The sequence below is a fragment of the Xenopus laevis genome, chromosome 6L, assembly GCF_017654675.1.
Source record: "Xenopus laevis strain J_2021 chromosome 6L, Xenopus_laevis_v10.1, whole genome shotgun sequence".
In the NCBI taxonomy this organism is placed as follows: domain Eukaryota; kingdom Metazoa; phylum Chordata; class Amphibia; order Anura; family Pipidae; genus Xenopus; species Xenopus laevis.
Genome location: NC_054381.1, coordinates 144106979 through 144125606, shown reverse-complemented (window position 1 = coordinate 144125606; position 18628 = coordinate 144106979). Strand labels below are relative to the sequence as shown.

General features: G+C 40.7%; 1 protein-coding gene across 1 annotated transcript in view; it reads left to right on the top strand.

Moving 5' to 3' along the window:
- The first annotated feature begins 8022 nt into the window (after positions 1 to 8022).
- The window catches only part of angpt1.L (angiopoietin 1 L homeolog), a 192877-nt gene continuing 182271 nt past the window's right edge, over positions 8023 to 18628 (top strand). Inside the window, exon 1 of the mRNA XM_018268208.2 lies at positions 8023 to 8895. Coding sequence (XP_018123697.1) covers positions 8584 to 8895 — 312 coding nt within the window. The 5' untranslated portion in view covers positions 8023 to 8583. The remainder of the gene's footprint in view (positions 8896 to 18628) is intronic.

Sequence of the window (18628 nt, the reverse complement as noted above, 5' to 3'; positions counted from 1 at the left end):
TTTATTTGAAAGAGCTAAAACAACAGTCTGGACTCCTGAAGTGTGTGTCCATTTTCTGCCATTGTCAATATTACAATGCTACGGGTTCGGGGGGCTGCACAGGAGCCACTAGATGCCATCGGTGAGTGAGGTTGATTTACTGTGATAATCTATACTTTTTTGCTTTTACTTTATGCTCTTGATAAGTTACCCTTCGCCTGTATGTGATAGACCTGGGGTTTACACACTCAGGTCCAACTTTACACTGGGTGAGCCATATTTGAAATTTTTTTACACCGGCAGCCATTTTTGACGCCGGCGTCCGTTTTTTTCGACTCCGGCGACAATTTTTTGTTGACGCTGGCGAAAATTCGCCGGCGTCAACAAAAAATTGTCGCCGGAGTCGAAAAAAACGGGCATTTTGCAAATTTATTTGCTGGCGGCGAATCGCGCAAATTCACAGCGAATTTGCGCCTGGTCATTCGCCCATCACTATGTTTGGCTCTTTTACGGGTGTTATTCACATATTTCTATAGAAATTATGCTTCTATCAACATTCATGGAATATGCTTTAGCTGAAACCTGCACTATTGAAATGCCTGGGTGCTTGAATCAGGTAATTAGGTGAGTTTCAAATGTGACTTTTATTACATTTAATATAATTTTCCATGTATATTACGGGGATAATGACAGAGGACTGTTAATAAAAGACACACAGTGGCATCTGGAGCACGGGGAAATGTGGAGCTCATTAACACACTATACAGTAATATATCATAAGAGAAATTAGCATTATTGCACAGTTCTTTTTGGCCTGAGAAGGATTTCAGCACTTAAAAAGGTATTTCCCTTTCACTACACTGGAAATAAATCTATCCCTTCATGAGCACAATAGTTTCTGTATTCGACCCAAATGGCAGGGCCCCAGTAATAGCAAAAAAATGACCAATCATTTAATAACTATTTGAGGGATGGGGGTAGAAATCATGTTTCTTTTAATTTTCATGTTTGGTGGAAGAAAATTCCAAATTGCCAGGGCCTGATCTGCAAATAAAAGGGGGGATCTACTAAATGGGTGTAACACCAAGTCCTAATAACATGCAGCCCCTTAATATTTTCCATATGGCTTTGAGACTCAATTCATATGTAAATATCCAATTTACTGATCCCCAGTTAGTGTTTGCCTTCAATTCCCAGCTGATTTAAGCAGTTAGTGCGATCATGGGAATGGGAGGTTTTATAAAACTGGAGGATGATGGCTTGTACACCACTATTTTATAGAAAATAAAAAATACAGGTAAGGGACCACCTCACCTCTTTAACTGCATTGGTTTCTGTGAAGCCATAAGCATCTCCATGATTTAATAATATGGTCATTCAGCCTTTGGATTTCATATATGACATATGCTTGGATAAAGCAGCCTTGACTTATCTATTGACCAAGACAAAGTTCAAATAACTAGTGGTAGCCAATCAGATGCGTCTCATCATTCTACCCGTGGTAGACTATAAATAAACCTTGATATTTTATTGAGCATAAAACAACCTCTTTACTGGTTGCGAGAAGGGTTAATTTAAGGTTATAACAGGGGAATGCAATTGACCTTTGCCCAGGCATTGGAAGGGCACCTTGGTAAGGAAAAAATAGTTAACAGTACAGTGGAGATTTTATAATGTATAAGTTAGGGTTGTCCAGCCTACTGCCTTCTAGTTGTTCTCAAATTGCAATACCTTTAATCCTAACACTAACCCTACAAACTGCCAAAAGTTGGAAGGCCTTATAAATTGAACATCTGTAATTTAAATACCCCCCCCCCCTTCTTTAGTTTGGTCCTAGTAGTTAGAAGTTACTGGGCTTTTCCCATTAATTGTAAGCCCCTTATGGGGCTATGTAATTAAAGGTATAAGTCTGCTACAGATCACCTATAGCAACCAGTCACAATGTAGCATTTACTGGTTACCTGTCCAAACACTCAAACATCTTATTGATGATGATGGCCTGGTACAGTTGGATGAACTTTGTGCCTTGTATTATATACAGTATGGGGGTTTAACTCTCAACACCTAAGAGACTGTAAGCTCTGTGAGCCAGGGTTCCATTGTACACAGACAACTATGCACTGCTCTATGTTTAATTACAATTATACACGATAATTCATTAGATGCCTGCAAATGGCAAACATTCAGTGAGTCTGTCCATGCTGAGCACACACATATACAGAAAACTCAATGAAAATATAATGGCACTCTAATCACTCCCTGCTTTTCTAAATGTAACATATGTACATGTTCAATATTAGAGGGAAATAGTGGAAGCACTCAAGGCTAAATCAAAATATATTTAAATATAATGGAAGTGCTACTTACAATGCACTTCCCTGGGCCCCTGTCTCATAAGTAATTCAGTATAAATGCAAGTGCATGTTTACAAAACAGGGGTTTTTAGTTACCAAAGTTATGATCATAAAATTGAAAAGCCACCATACCACGTCAAGGTAAACCCCATATGGCGGTCCCTAACTTACTTATTAAAAAGAAATGTTTCTCTGCATAATAGCATTACCTGTGTTCAGTGTATGTTGAGCATTGGTTTCAATTTGAAGGCTGAATCCTCCCCCGCCAGTAAAGGCTTTTAAGAGAGAGTGATTGCCCAAACCAACGCCCCCCAGTAAGACTTTTTATACTATGGCCGAAAGGCAAACAAGTTAGGGACCGCCATGTGGGGTTTACCTTGACGTGGTATGGTGGCTTTTCAACTTTATGATCATAACTTTGTAACTAAAAACCCCTGTTTTGTAAACTTACTTTTGAGACAGGGGCCCAGGGAATGTGCATTAAAACTAGCACTTCCTTTATACTTAAATATACTATTACTTAGCCTTTAGAGTGCTTCCACACCCCTATTTTTATACATTGTATTGTTGCCAGAAGCTGTGGCTGAGCTTCATGTGGTTTTTAATAGCACCCCATACCCCCCCTTAAACTAATGGGGCCCTATACTTTTAAAAATGGGCGTTGGTTGGACAATGCCTCTCCCTTAAAAGCCGCATACTGGCGGGGGAGGATAGATCCTTTTCACTGAAACCAAGGTTCAACAGACACTGATTACACTGAATGCTACTATGCAGTAAGACTTTTTATACTATGGCCGAAAGGCAAACAAGTTAGGGACCGCCATGTGGGGTTTACCTTGACGTGGTATGGTGGCTTTTCAACTTTATGATCATAACTTTGTAACTAAAAACCCCTGTTTTGTAAACTTACTTTTGAGACAGGGGCCCAGGGAATGTGCATTAAAACTAGCACTTCCTTTATACTTAAATATACTATTACTTAGCCTTTAGAGTGCTTCCACACCCCTATTTTTATGTACATGTTCATGCATCTTCCTTGAAGAATTGCTCACAGATGCTGATGCCATCTGGATCTTCTGGAGAGACACTGGCTACCTCTCCCATTTGAATATAGGTATATACAAACTTTGAGGCCAATTGGCTATTCATTTAGAAATATTCAGCAAACTGCAATGATTTCTATACAGCCTTGTGTCGATCAGAGTGTGCTCTTAAAGGGATGAGGAAGCAATATGTGAGGAACGTACCTGGTGGTCTAGTGGGGGGACGTCAGGGACGCCTGCTGCCCCCTCGGCGGGGACGTCCGCCGCGACGAGCGGCTTCCAGTAGGCCACAGGCGCCGGTGTCTTAGGGCAATGGCACGAATTTCAAACACTATTTAAAGCCCATTAGGGCTGTGGTCCTTGCCCGTGATAGGATCTTGTTCCTGGTGCTTTGTGAGCTTTATTCTGATTCTGATTCTGGTTTTGACCCCTGCCTGGCTATACGATTATCCTGACTTCTATATCTGACCCTTGCCTGTATATCGACTATTCTTCTGCTGAACCCTCCGATTGATTACCCGGTTTTGACCTTTGCCTGCCTGATTACGATTGACATCTGTCTGCCTCGACCCGGCCTGTACTGACGACGATTCTGGTTTCCTGTTTTCGGCCTAAAGACTCTTGCTAACAGTCGTGCCCCTCTGCCTATCCAGAACCTCTAGCCTTGCACCTCTCGTTTAAGTCCTGGTGGCATCCAAGTAGCTGAGGGCTCCTCCCGAGGCCAAAGGTGACACTAAAGGTGAAGCACGAGCAGAGACCAGGGTGCTTGGCATTTGTTCTGGTGTTGGGTGCCGACCGTGACACAATAAAGGTGTCAAATGTGTTGACATCCAACTGTTATATAATGCTGATCCCACCATGCCTGACCAGCCAACAGCTGAGAGGTTGTGATAAATTCACCAGCTGTGAATTTGTGATGAATTTCCGTGTTTTGAAGTCAGAATAGTCTCACGCATAAAAATTGTCATGTGTCAAAATTATTCGAATGCCCATTGACTTTAATGCATTTGGAAAAAATAGACATGCATATAAAAATTGTCGCGGGCGTCAAAATTGACTTGCGTCAAAATAATTTTGACTTCAATGCATTTTGCGAAGTTTTTGCTGTTTTGCAAATTTTTTGGCAGAGCAAAACAGGACAATTTGCCCATCACTACTGAAAGGGCTAACTACAGTATCTGTCAAGATGTTTTAAACTTTCTATAAAATTTCAGATTGTAAATTTTAACGAGGAACTGTTTGGAGTTAACACGCAAGACGCCCTATCTACTCAATTTGGGTGTTTTTTTACATTCAGAATTTCCTTCAGCCAATTTTGGCTACTGTTACTGCAACATGTTTGCATAATGAAGATGCATGTTGCCCTTAGTAGCAAATTATAAATAAAAAAAAATTAAAATGCCATGAACAAACTTGACTTCAACTAATTTTGACGTTTTGGTGCCTAATATCATCCTAAGAAAACATTTAGACGGCCAAACCAATGGCCCAGCAACTGAAATTCAATTGGTTTTCTTCTATCTAGAGGAAATTCCCAACCTCTGGCATTCAAAGATCTCAGCTAACCCCATGCCATTAGGGATATGACCCACTCCAGGCATATCTGAGACCTTATTTCATGATACCATTTAATGAGAATAAGCATATAAACAAATCCCTAAAAGAATGTTATGCCCTAATTGCATGGGGTTATTTGACGCTTCTTGAGAAGCTGCTTGCTTAGTATGGAGCTGCACAGGGACCTGTTCATAGGACCAAATGCTGGAATGTACTTAACTTCAAGGAATACTTTGGTGCATTAAAAGATAGCAAGTGCAAACATCATGTTCACCCATCCTTCTGAACAGGACACCTCATTTTAAAAATAGCTGAAAAATATTGTGTAACAGCTGATACATATCTTCAGTCTATACATCAGGGATGTCCAGTCTGCTGCCTTCCTACTATTTCTTAAGTACAGCTCCCAGTACTCACCGACTCTTTGAGATTTGGAAGTGTAGTTCAGCAACAGATGGAGGCTTGCAGATTGGATACCACCCCAGCCTTTGAACATTGCACATGGCTTCATTTGTTTACTCTTGTCCTAAATCTGATAGAGATAGAGACACACTGCTAATTCAAGAGATTAGTCACCCAGCGACAAATCTTCTTCTTCCCGCCAGGCAATTTATATTCTAGCCCGAAGTTTCCTCATGAGGCAACTTCAAGCGACTTTGGAAACTAAGTGTTCCGAGTGCCGTCCCACCGGTGATTTACAGTCTATTCAGCGGGAAGGCAATTCAGGGAGATTAGTCGCCCGAAGAAGAAGCGATTTGTCGCTGGGCAACTAATCTCCCGAAATAGAATAGTGTGTCTCTGCCCTTAAATGTAAACTCTATTTTGATGGCTTTCAAACCCTCCAGGTTCATCCCTTATCACCACCATCACCAACAGTAAGTGGATTTCTTACTTCTGTCTGTAGTATTTACCTACTGGAACTGTGACTGTGATTCCTGCAGTGGGCTCCACTCCATATCATGTATTAGGTCATAATGGCTTGTGCTTATCAATTTCATTGATCTCTTAGTAGAAAAAATAGACCCTTACATTTTCCTACCCACAATTGCAGGAGGTAATAGAAAGAGTTAACACTGGAATAATGGAAAGGGTTAAATATGCAGGGAACTGCATGTTACATCCAATGGAATTATTGATTGAGTAAATATGGAAAAGATACCAAGTACAAATCGCATGAACATACTTGATTCAGGAATATGCTTTACCTTTCTAATAGGCTAGACATTTTGTTTAATGTATTGTGATCCTGCTTTTTTGCATTACTCAGATTTTGACATATTTGCTCTCTGCGTATTAGTGACATAACCATAGCATATATTCTTTAACTGAAAGGTTATTTTACTCTGCGATTACAGTGTTCTATAAGATTTCTGATCTTATTTTTAATATTCGATTCGATTAAAACCAATAAAAATGATTATGTGTGTATAGTGACGGGCGAATTTGGGGGGTCTCGTTTTTCACATTCGCCGGCGAAAATGCGCCGGTGTCCATTTTTTTTGACGCTGGTGAATTTTTGCTGGCGAATTTTCGTGGCGGTTTCGCAAATTTATTAGCCTGCAGTGAATCTCGGAATTTGCTGCAAATTTGCGCCTGGCGAATAAATTCGCCCATCACTATGTGTGTACAGACTCCCGTATACTGAACGCATATACACACAAGAGGACACGTGTACAGTTGTGGACCTCGCACATTCCACTCAGTCTGTTGCATGCATGTAGCACCACTTTTATTAAAGACACTTGCATCAAAATGCATTCCTGGTGCGTTTGTATAGTTGCGCTGCAGCTCAGTTCTTCTTGCTTTCCTTTCCGAACTAATTGCTGTCCCGTCTATTGATGCAGGGAAACCCTGGAGCTACCGCCACCTCCCAAACAGGTGGCAGGTTGAGGGTTCCCTCAGTGCTTTGTGTAAATCAGTGTAGTTCAGTTGCGCCAAAAGAATAGGATACACACATCACTCGCATGCCGAACACCGGAAATAATGCCTGTCAGACTTTGGTGCAACTACAATGATTTGCATTGAAGCACACATGTAGCTGTCTTCATTTTGGTGACTCAGGCATAATTGTAGTAAGGGCAGTTCAAGAGCATCACCCCTTTTCTACCAGAATGGCCCTGGAATTCTGGGAAAAAAACACTGGATTGCAATATTGTAAAAAAAAAATTGTGGTTCAAATTGCACTTTGGGGAAGCAGTTTCTATCTTCATCGTAAAGGCAAGGGCTTGGAAGAGGGGTAGACGGACAGAAGAGGTTCATTTCCAGTGCCCCTTCAACTTTACATCCTAGACATGTGCCTCTTCTGCCTACCCCTAGTTCCAGCCCTGCCAAACATATCAGTTGATATGCATACAGCATGCATTTTCTGTACAAAAGAGCCTTAATAGTCATTGTTTATTACCAATTTAGAAATATGCTGCAGAAAATACAGAGAAATAAATGCAGCCATGCAGAATGCAAGTGAATAAAAAAAAATATATATATATATATATATATATATATATATATATATATATGAGCAGCGATTGTTCCTTTTTGCAAAACATCATTTTCCCCCCTAAATACAGCCCCCCTAAAAACCTAAAAAAAACACTTTGAGAAAGGCCTGGGACCAGGCCGAAATGTCAGTCTGTAACTTCTACAATAAATAATTTTTTCCTTTTAAGAAGTCCTGAGAGTGCGGACCTCATTGCATTTTGGTTTGGATAAATACGTGGGACACTGCACCCAGGCATGTAAACGTTTTTGTCGAGAGAGCTGGCAACGTGGAGGTTATATATAGGAGAGAATATGAGCAGCGATTGTTCCTTTTCGCAAAACATAATTTTTTCCCCCTAAATACAGTAGTTTATTGTAACATCTTTTAATAGATTCCCCCAGCAGTGCACAGCCAGTGTCCTATTAAAGCCACTACTGCTACTAAAGATTATATTGACTGATCAAAGCACAGAATGTCATTGTCGCTCTTTCACGCGGCTTGCCAAATAAACGGTTCCAAATTTCCCTTTATATTTTCCCTCGTATTCATTCGCTGCACTGAGAAAATAAAGAAGACGGAGGAAAAAAAAAAGAAAAAAGTAGGGTAAATCCTGATAACTGACAAGGACAAAAATGCTGCGTGAAGCCTGTGCCGGGCTGCTAGTTGTTATGCAGAATAGCCATGCTTGTTTCTTGATTGAGGTCAAGCATGCAGCCACTTTGTAAAATGATCCCTTCCCTGGCCAAGCCACCAGCAGCCATGCTCAGTGTAGCATACGGGTAGCACTCTTATACACACACATTCCTGTCAAGTCATCCTGCAGGCTGCTTCCAGCTTGGCTTGAATGTGCAGTCTTAATAAAACTCACTGGGGTCTGGGAGAAAATAGCAGTTCTCCAGCAGTGAGTGCAGAGGAGAGAGGGACCAGGCTGTGCATGTGCAGTGGACTGGCTAATCTCTGGGCTGCCAATGAGAGCAAATAATAGAGGCTGCCCTGCACTAAGTCTATCTATTGGGGATACAAAGAGATCTATCACAGAGGGGTGAAATTTAACTGGACACTCAATTCTCATAGGTTTTTTTTTTCCTACTCCACTTTTGACTTGATTTTTTTACTTAATTTTTTTTTCAAGAAACAACATCATTCCATTAGGATTTTTAATTCTGCAAATATGGTATCTGTGGCTTTTATCCTGTGCTGGGCTGCTCTAATGGCTGACGTGGGATGTAGTGTGCAGAAGAAAGGCACAGACAGCAATGGGAAAAGGTACAGCCGGATCCAGCATGGCCAGTGCACTTACACATTCATTCTGCCGGAGCAAGAGGGCAACTGCAGGGAGAGCGGCAGCAGCAGCAGCACCACTGAGCAGTACAACAGCAATGCTCTGCAGAGGGATGCTCCGCAAATGGATCAAGATTTCTCTCCCCAGAAACTCCAACAACTGGAGCTGGTGATGGAAAATTACACTCAGTGGCTGCAGAAAGTAAGTGCCGGTTGTGTAAATACGTCTCAGCAATGGGACAATTTTTTTGCATTTTACCCTGGGGTGGGAGGAGGGTGGAGGGGTCAGCATGTTGCTATTTTAACTGTTAATCTCCAGTGATTGTTGCAATAGACTGTAAGTACAGTAAATGTACAGTAATGTAGTGTGAGTGTTCTATAGCTCAGTATGGGTACCATGAACAGCATGTGGTTGTATGGAAAGCAGTGCAGAAGTGACAGTTGCAAGGAAAGTGTCATGGAAATAAAGAAAGTGCCGAGTGCATTGATCAGTTAGGAGATACTTTGTTTGTAACCCCAGTAGTGGGCAGCATGGCATTATTTCTATGTAAAACGTCTCCGTCAATAGTAACTGCATGTACAGTCTGTGTTAATTATAGATAGAAAATGTTCTGCAAAGAGTCTGCATAGGGGGTTAATTTGTACCTTAGTCTAGGAGCTATGAGATGTGTATTTGCTAGCACTGCTGCCTTGTAGCTCTGGGGTCCTGAGTTTGAGTTGGACCACCTGGGCACTATATGCCAGTTTGTTTGTTAACCCTGTGTCTCAATGGGTTTCTTCTTAGTCTTCCAGTTTCCCCTCCACCCATCTAAAAAGCATATAGGTAATATGGATCCTGATGTAGATTGTAAGCTCCATTGGAGAAGGGACTGCTGTAAACGATAACCAATAGAAAGAGCTTTATAACACATCAGAGCTATATAAGCAAAGGATAATAAATCCCAAGTAACATTGTGCAGAGTCCAGTGCATTAAGGGTTACTTTGTATTTCATCCTGGGAGAAAAAAAATAGTATATTGTTATTTTCTACTCAAAATGCTTTTAAATCCCCAAAGCCAGAAGGGAACTGTAATCAGCAGCAACTTCATGAGCCGCTGTGTCTTATGTATGTGAGCTGCCATGTATCTTGCCCCGGAGGAGAAACTTCATCTCATTATTTCATATGCAAATCCTGAACAGACAGAAAACATTATTGCAATCACCGCAACAGCCCTTGTTCTTTTACTGTTCTGGTATAAAGTTTACAGGATACAAACGTATCTCGTTCTTTTTTGGATTCGAGCAGCCATAGGCTCCCAATGTATACAGAGAGCGCCCAGATTATTATAAACATCTATTTGCAGACATATTCAGGGGTAAATACCTGGCTAATATAATCAGTGACTGATCTAACCTTTCAAGGAAGGTTCTTCATTAACTGTTTGGGAAGTGGCTTTAAATCACTGGAACACATTCCTTGCCCTGGAAACATCAGGCAGCAGGAATGAGAGGCTTTAACCCTGTGTGACAATGGGCTTCTGTATTTGTAATTTATACCCATAGCTCACAGCAGAGGTTAATACTTTACTTAAACACACCAACTTGCAGCACCGAGGGGGATTAAAGGTAAAACTGCAGCTCTCCAGCTGTTGTTGCACTACAATTCCCAGGATTCCCTGCGGGAAGTTGTCGACGAACAACAGCTGCAGGTTAGACAGTTATAATAGAAAGTGGCACCGTCTTGCCTTACTATGAGCCAGAACTATACACACTATTAATACTCACAGCACAATGGAGATTAAAGGCTAAGCTGTAAAACAGAGTGTTCATTCAGTGCTGTTAAGTGGCTTTTGCAATATTTCCTGTGTATATTATTTGGAATGCCATGGACTAAAAATAGTCATCATAAAATATATTTCATAATCTGCTGTCATTTCTTTGCTGCTGTTAAGTCTCAGTTCAACTGACTTGGCGTATTTTGTTTATTGTGCTGCCACCGCTGCCCACAGACCGGAGAAGAGGAGCCAATGTAAGTACCGCTAGTCCCATTCTTCATTACTGCAACAGTACATTTGCAGAAGACATAGCCATTCGCTGCATGGAAAGGGTTAAATGAAGCAGATAAATTGTTTGTTGATGTTATTGCTACCCGTGGCCACTAGGGACTGTGCCGAGCTCAGTGATGGAGGTGGAAGTTGAATGATCTTGAAATGTTTCGGGAAAGGGATTTGCCTTATACAGAAACAATTTCCTATACGCAATGTTCTTAGGGTTCTGCAGTAAACAATGAATGGGTCCAGGCACTAATTTGCTCTTATAGGAGAGATAAACCAAATGAATTAATATATTGCCTGCTCCTATCATATTATATAGCAATTTAAAAAATTTATGTAATCTTTTGCCCTATAAACTGAATTTTCTGCTTACTGATTGGTAGGATCTTTAACTCTGGCAACCTGGCTTAGGTTTGAATGGCAACTTGGAAGGCGAATAGAAGAATGCCTCAATGTTAGAAAAGTGATATTGCTCTGGCCCCTTCCCCAGCACTGGGTTGGGCAATCCCAAGGGTTAAGGGCAACCAATCAAGGATGGGGGAGGCAATAAGCAGTTAATTCTAAAACAAGCTCTGGACCCCCCCGTTAAGATCGAAAGTTTATGCTAAAAAGGTGACCATGAATCCACTGTTCTAGGTGCAATTATGACCATGGAATAAAAGGATGTATTCGGTGCTGGTGGACCTTGCAATAAAACCTGCAGCAATCATTGACCACCAACTCCCAGAAATCCTTGCTGCTAGTTATACAGCAACAGCTGGAGTTAGAGGCTGCAGGGTAGACTTAGAGCTGGAACGAGGGGTTGGCAGAAGAGGCACATGCCTAGGACGCAACAATGGGGGTGCCAGATATGTAGCTCTTATTTGTCTGCCCCTGGTCCAGGCCCTTGCCTCTTGCCTCCTCTGTACGTGCTCCTTTTCCCTGTCCCGTCATAGCACATGTGCCTTTTGCACACATGGGGGAAGGGAGCAAGAAGGCCGGCCGGGTTGCCTAGGTCACACAGTTGGCTTGGCCCAGGTCTGGGTAGACTGCCCTAATATAAAAAGGATCATTTATGGAGACCCTGGGAAGAACTGCAGCATTTCTTCCTGGGTCCCTGGGTCTAACTGCTCTTTGAACCTCAGTCCCTAAACCCTGTCCTGTCATTAGGGCTTTGTCCATTGGGCAGGAGGTAAGGACAGGACTCCAAGCCAGCATCCTTCACCACACCCTAACTTGCTTGTCTAAAAGATGTATAGATTATGTGGTGTTTAGGGTTACCATCTCATGAATATACCTCCTAACATTTTGGAAACAGAAAGAGGGACACGTGGAGCGAAAAAGTTTTAACCACGCCCATTTTTGTGGCCACACCCCCTAATTACCATGTCTATGTTACAAAATTTGGCAGGTTATGAAAGTTTGAAAACATTTCTGTGTTTTTTTATGTGTTATTACAGTTTTGATAATGAAGGTGAATTGCCCTTTAAGCTGCAAATCACAGTTTCCCCAAGAGACCTGCTTATCTTAAATTGTTACAATTGCTTTTTTTGCTTATCTTAAATGGTTACAAAAGTATCTAAGTATCTATTCTGGGCTCTCTGCCAAAAGTCTATTAAGTTAGAAACCCTGTATCTTTTTCTGGATATTCAGTGCAGGAGATCAAAGAGAAAGCTAGGACATTTTAGTAACAACCCGGGACTGCGAGCTGAGCTGTTAAAATCAGGACTGTCCTGCGAAAAACGGGACAGTTGGGAGGTATGTATGAATACAGCTATTTTGAATGCACAGGCAGTGCTGTATTCATGAGGCTAGCAAAAGGGAGTCTTGAGCAAAAAAATTGCAGATTGAGCCTGTTTTTGCACTTCTTGCAGGCTATAGGTTTGCATACAAGTACTTGCACAACACCCCCCCCCCACAAAAGCCAACTGTGATGTAATTGGAAGTAAAATGCGGTATTTCTATTCCACTTATTAATATTGTGCATGTCTCCAGGAATTTAAATGTGTCGTTTTCCGCTACAGTGCAAATATTTGCTCTTCACTGGCAGGAGTTTGACCCCCAGCAGGCAAGTTGCTAATACGGAGTTTATTGGTCTGGAAACTCTTTGATTTGTAGCAAGCAGTTACTTTATTTTTTCCCCCTTTAAAAAATGTTATGAATAAGTGAAAATGATCTGTACGGTTACTGGGCTGCTGGGCTTTGACCCGAATGGATGCAAACTGACACTCTGCTATACGATGTGTTTCAGAACAGTAAAATATACGGAGGATCCACCGGGAGATGTTGGGATAATGCTGTTACTTTTATTGCAAGAATAATGCAAAAAGGAACATTTGCCAACACAATATTTAATAGCATTAACTGTCTGTTACATGAAATTGAGTTCAGTTTTATACGATATTGCCTGATTGGGATATACGGTCAAAATAAGGTGTCTTTATCACATCGGTATCATGTTACCTATTGTGTTATTAAACAGCTCTCATTTATATGACACTTTTAGTATTTTGGGTTAGTGGTAAAGCAGCCAATCTGATCTTGTCTAGTTTTGCTGACTGCACTATGTTTATAGGTGCTGTATAAGTGCTGGCTGGTTGCTATAGTAACACCTATGATTAAGTACCGGATGGTATGAAACGCATAAGGTGGCCCATATGGGATCAGTATGTACCATTTTAATGTGAAATTTAATAAACTCTGGATTTTTAACTAATTTTGAGTCATGGGACATATATATCTTAGATATATAGTCAATGGTTGCTATAGGTAACAAGGCTGGGGAAAATCCTTCCAATATTTCTGCTTAAACAAGTGTTAAACATGATATAGGTCAACAGTTTAGGTACTTTCCTGCCTAGTCATCATAGCTTTACCTGAGTCTCATTACAGCAGGCAATTTTGACCTGTGATCACAATGTGATCTCAACTACCCCTAATTGTTGGGATTCTCCCTAATTTAAGTCCCTCTCTCCCAGTATCCTGCTGTAAACAGGTTAGTCTCATGCTGTTGGCAATATGCACGAAAAGCTAACTTACCTGTTTCATTGAAATGCATAGAAGGCCTCCATTATCTTCTATAAGACGTAGACAGGTGTGGCCAAGGTTCTCCTGAATTCCTTTGCATCCAGGTTGGCATCTCTGTTGGTCTGTCTGCTGATGCTTGTGTTTGGGTGGTAGAAATTGTGAGGACCTTGGGTAAAAGGCAATATGAGATTAGGATTCTGTCAAAAGTAGTGCTGATGGAGCTATTGTCTATGTTCACAATCTGAGAAGGACCAGGAGAGATAAGTAACATTTGTGACTAGGGAGCCTATCAATATAGGGCTTTCCATTGGAGACCTTATATCTGTATATTTGTATATGGCAGTTGACCTCTTTTTGGGGGGGCCAAGCCAACCTAAAACATCAATATTCATTGCCTCCTAGAAGATGGACTAAATCCAGTTATTTGAGAAGAAGAATATTGGCAATGGCAACTTACCATGTCATTATGGCATGTCATTATTTAAAGAATACATACGTAGGCAAAGGATGATGCACCCAGTGTTTTCAAAGGTGCAGTGAAGGGAGAGACAATTCTTTACAGAAGTCTCATTTTTGTCCTGCTCCCTATAATAGAGAACTAGAGGAACAAGGCTGGTAGACTTTGGAGCACATTTACTAAGGGTCGAATATCTAGGGTTAATAAACCCTACCGCATACGTTTCGATGGATTTTAATCAATCGATCGAAGGATTTTCCTTCGATCAAAAAAAACCTTAGAAAAGTAATGGGAAAGGTCCCCATAGGCTAACATTGTACCTCGGTAGGCTTAAACTACCGAAGTATGTAGTCGAAGGTTTTTTTAAAGGGACAGTACTTCGACTATCGAATGGTCGAATAGTCGAACGATTTTTAGTTCGAATCGAAGTCAAAGTCGTAGCCGAAGGTCATAGTAGCCTATTTGATGGTCGAAGTACCCAAAAAAAACCTTAGAAATTTGAAGTTTTTTTACTTCGAATCCTTTACTCGAGCTTAGTAAATGTGCCCCTACGTGTGTGGGCATATACTGTAAGCAGTAGTATTGAGTAATGCATTGAGTTTAGGTAGACCTTGTCAATGACAGCACTCCAGGTTTCTTTCCTCTTTTAAAATGCCTTTAATAGTTACATGTCATGGCAGCAAATGCAAAGATGCCCTGCCATGTAACTATTAAAGGCATTTTTAAAAGAGGAAAGAAACCTGGAGTGCAGTCATTTACAAGATCTATGTATATTTTCAAGGAGCTATGGTGAATAAGCCCTGTGACGTGCACCTAACCAAAAAGCAAGGTACAGATTAAGGGTGGTTTATTTGGAACTGCTTACATGTATGGTGTTTAGTACCGAAGAAAGTGCTATGGATTTGTCACTTTAAGTACGGTAGGGCAGAATTTCATGACAGAAAATGTGATGTTTTCCTTGTCAAACTATTTGGCAACTAAAATTAGTAATCCATTATAATACATTCTATAATCTTTGTCTGCCATTTAGTGACAAGAAACCCCAGTGTGAGCAAGAACTTAAAAACATGAGACCAATAAAACAAATATCCCACAATGGAGTAATTATTAGCTTTGACTATAAAAATAGTTTCACTTCTGCAAACCTTATTGCACATGACAAACTTCAAATTCGAAACATCTGCACCCTCTCCCTGGAATCCATTGCTGAGAATGCCAGAATTGTAGTTCAGCACCAGCCGACCAGCCGTAGAGAGAGAAGACATTTTCCCCATTGCAGAACATGCTGGATTGATTTACAGTCACACTTTTCATATTATACACACACACAATTCATTTCTTCTCCACTCGTTTTTATGCACCGGATGCATTTTATCACTGTCGGTGGCACAAAGCAGTGAAGTAGGACTTCCTTAATGCTTGATTTCAGCTGCGAGAGAAGAGATGGTGTCCTAATAAAACACATGACCTGGCAGAAATGTGTCCTAAGAAACCTCCTAGCCAGGCAAAGCCAGACAAATAGTAACGAGTGATAAATTAGTGCTTATCTTGCCTGAACTACATACAATATATATATGTATATGGGTTGATGGAACACCATATTGTCATAGTTGTAAAGAAGCTCAGAGGAGGATATTAGTGTATCTTACACAATAGCACCCATGGTTGATGTAGGACAGGGTTTGAGGAAATCTGGAAACAGGCCAAGGGTCAAGAAACAGGGACAGACAAATGAGGTTACTCCAGGACGAGCACCGTGAAACTCAGGCTACCAGTGGATACAAACATGGTGGCTGCCATAATACTTTTTTATTTGAATGAAAGTTTAGTACTGTAAAAGGTATTCTGTAGAATTTTTCACCATCGCACTTTCTTTGGATAAGGAACAATTAAATAAGGAACATTACTCATATAAGAAACAATACTTGCCTGTAGACCCCAACCATAGTGGGGATAGTCAGCTACTCAACAGGCTCTGTTTTAAAATCTATGCAACAGGCTCTTTAGTTCAGAAAATAATAATAGGTGGTAAATTAGTTCTTATCTTGCCGACATTACATTATATGAAGGGGGGGGGTGGAACACCATATTATCATGCTTGTAAAAAAGCTCAAAGGAAGAGAGTAGTGTCTCTTGCTTCTTGCCTGTAGACCCCAACCATAGTGGTCCATCAGGGTTGGTTCAGCTACCCAACAGGTTCTGTTCTAAAACCTATGCAGAAACAGGCTCTTTAGTTCAGAAAATAATAATGGGTGGTAAATAAGATCTTATCTTGCCGGCATTAAATATATATGGGGGGGGGACACACCATATTGTCATGGTTGTAAAGAAACTCAAAGGAAGAGAGTAGTGTCTCTTGATTCTTGTCTGTAGACTCCAACCATAGTGGTTCATCAGGGTTGTTTCAGCTACCCAACAGGCCCTATACTAAAACCTTTGCAGAAACCGGTCAGTACATGTAAGTAGTTAAGGTTGTTCCAAAGTGGAACGTGTCCCACAAAGTTTTACAGATTGAGAAGTAGGCTGAGAAAATATGTAGACTATTGCAATAAAGCACCTGTATCTAGAGACCCCCCAGGAATCTGAAACCACTGCTGTTTATGTCTAGTGCCCCAAAAGAAAAAAGCCCCACCTCCTTATCTTAGAACGAGCCTTTTAGTTTGACTGTTTGATTGAATATTTTCCAGTGTCATCTGGAACTTATTGAATATTAAGGTTTGCCAAAAATAAAACCCAGATCTTGCAGTTCTTATAGAAAAGTAGATGAAATCAGGAACAAATTGGAAATACTTTTATAGACAGTCAAATATCCTTACTGCAGATCTGTACTGTGATTTATAGCGAGGCGTAATCTTTGTCATAGATAAGACGTTCTCCAGTGCCAGATCTGGCTGTCATCAGGTAAAGAGACTTGAAAGAACATTCTCAGAGAGACTTAATTTAGTCTCACCACAAACCATAATAGGAGATGCTTCGTATACAGCACAGAGTGCAGGAATCACATCTCTTAGAGATTGCATTCCTTATGTTTCATTTAGGCAGTAAAACAAAGGGTAAGACACAAAATATTGTGCTTACATTGCCGAAATGCAGATGTGATTTTTTTGTTTTTCCATATGAAAGTGACAAGTTGGAACAGACCTCAAGTAAACACAATGAGATGAGCACATTTATTTGGAATCGTTTGAGTAAACAGCTAGGGTACCATCTATTTTGGCATAAATGATTGCTCCGAATTCATAAGGGTGGGGGGAATGCACAGGAAATATTAATGTCTGTTTCAGTTCTTTATGAAAACATTTAGAATTTGTGTAGATCTGACCATTTTGAAAAATCACATGTTCTGTGTTTGTAAAAACAATGTTTTAAGTTGCATGTATCAATCTTGGTGGTATGCCCCAGTCCAGGAACCCTAAGCAACAACTTAATCCTCTATGATAAGCCAAGTGGGTTATATGTGTCCTTTTGTAGTGGGGCATACATTATCCCAGACATCTTGAGGGTCATTTGTTGACCTGCACAAACCAGAATTTAGAGGACAAAGAACTTGGCCAGGTCCAAGATTCCATAAATCAGGCTTCTTCTTGAAATGGCTTCCATTCTTAATTAAAACTCTTACTTTCTTCTACATTCTCCTGTATGTTATTGTTGCTGCAGATTGTTTAGTACAAGCACACGGAGTCCATATTGTTTGAGTCTGTACATTGTAATGCAGCATGAAGTAAAAAGTATGTGTTGCATTTTCACCTCCATTTATGGGTTAAGATCCAAACACAGTTGGTGCTCCCCTTTCCTATTACATAACGGGTAAAAATACATGGCATATTGTGCAGAATGCCACATGTGTGCCAGAAGTAAGTATATATGGTTTCTGCACTTGAAATCCATGTGTATTTGTGAGAAAGTATGCCTGGCATGCTATAATCCATGCTAGACTCTACTGAGTCTTAAGAACATGGCTAATTGCTTGAAATTATAATCAGCGTGTATTTTGTTATAAACAATACAAGAGGTTAATGAACAGAAAAAGGAACTGCCTTGTGTGTGTATGCTAAACACATAATTGCATAAATAGCTTACAAATGTGTGGAGCAGTGAGGCATACTGTATATGGCTCTGTCTATGAACTCATCTAATGACTGGGTACAGAAATTCAGAATATATTTGCTTCTATGTCAGGGTACAGGCCCCGTACAACAAAATTTTTGGGGCCCCCTGGGCCCCGCCCACACTGACGGCCAAGCTCCACCCCATATCCCGCCCACTCCACATCGCAGTTAAAAGACCACACAGACATCAGCGCTAAAAAAGTAACCCCCCCCCACACAAGTTGTAAAAAGCTATTGATGGTCAGGGCCCCCTTATAAAAAATTGGGGCCCCAAAAAAAATTAAATTTTTTTTTTTTAAAAAAAAAAAAACATTGGTGGCAGGGGCCCCC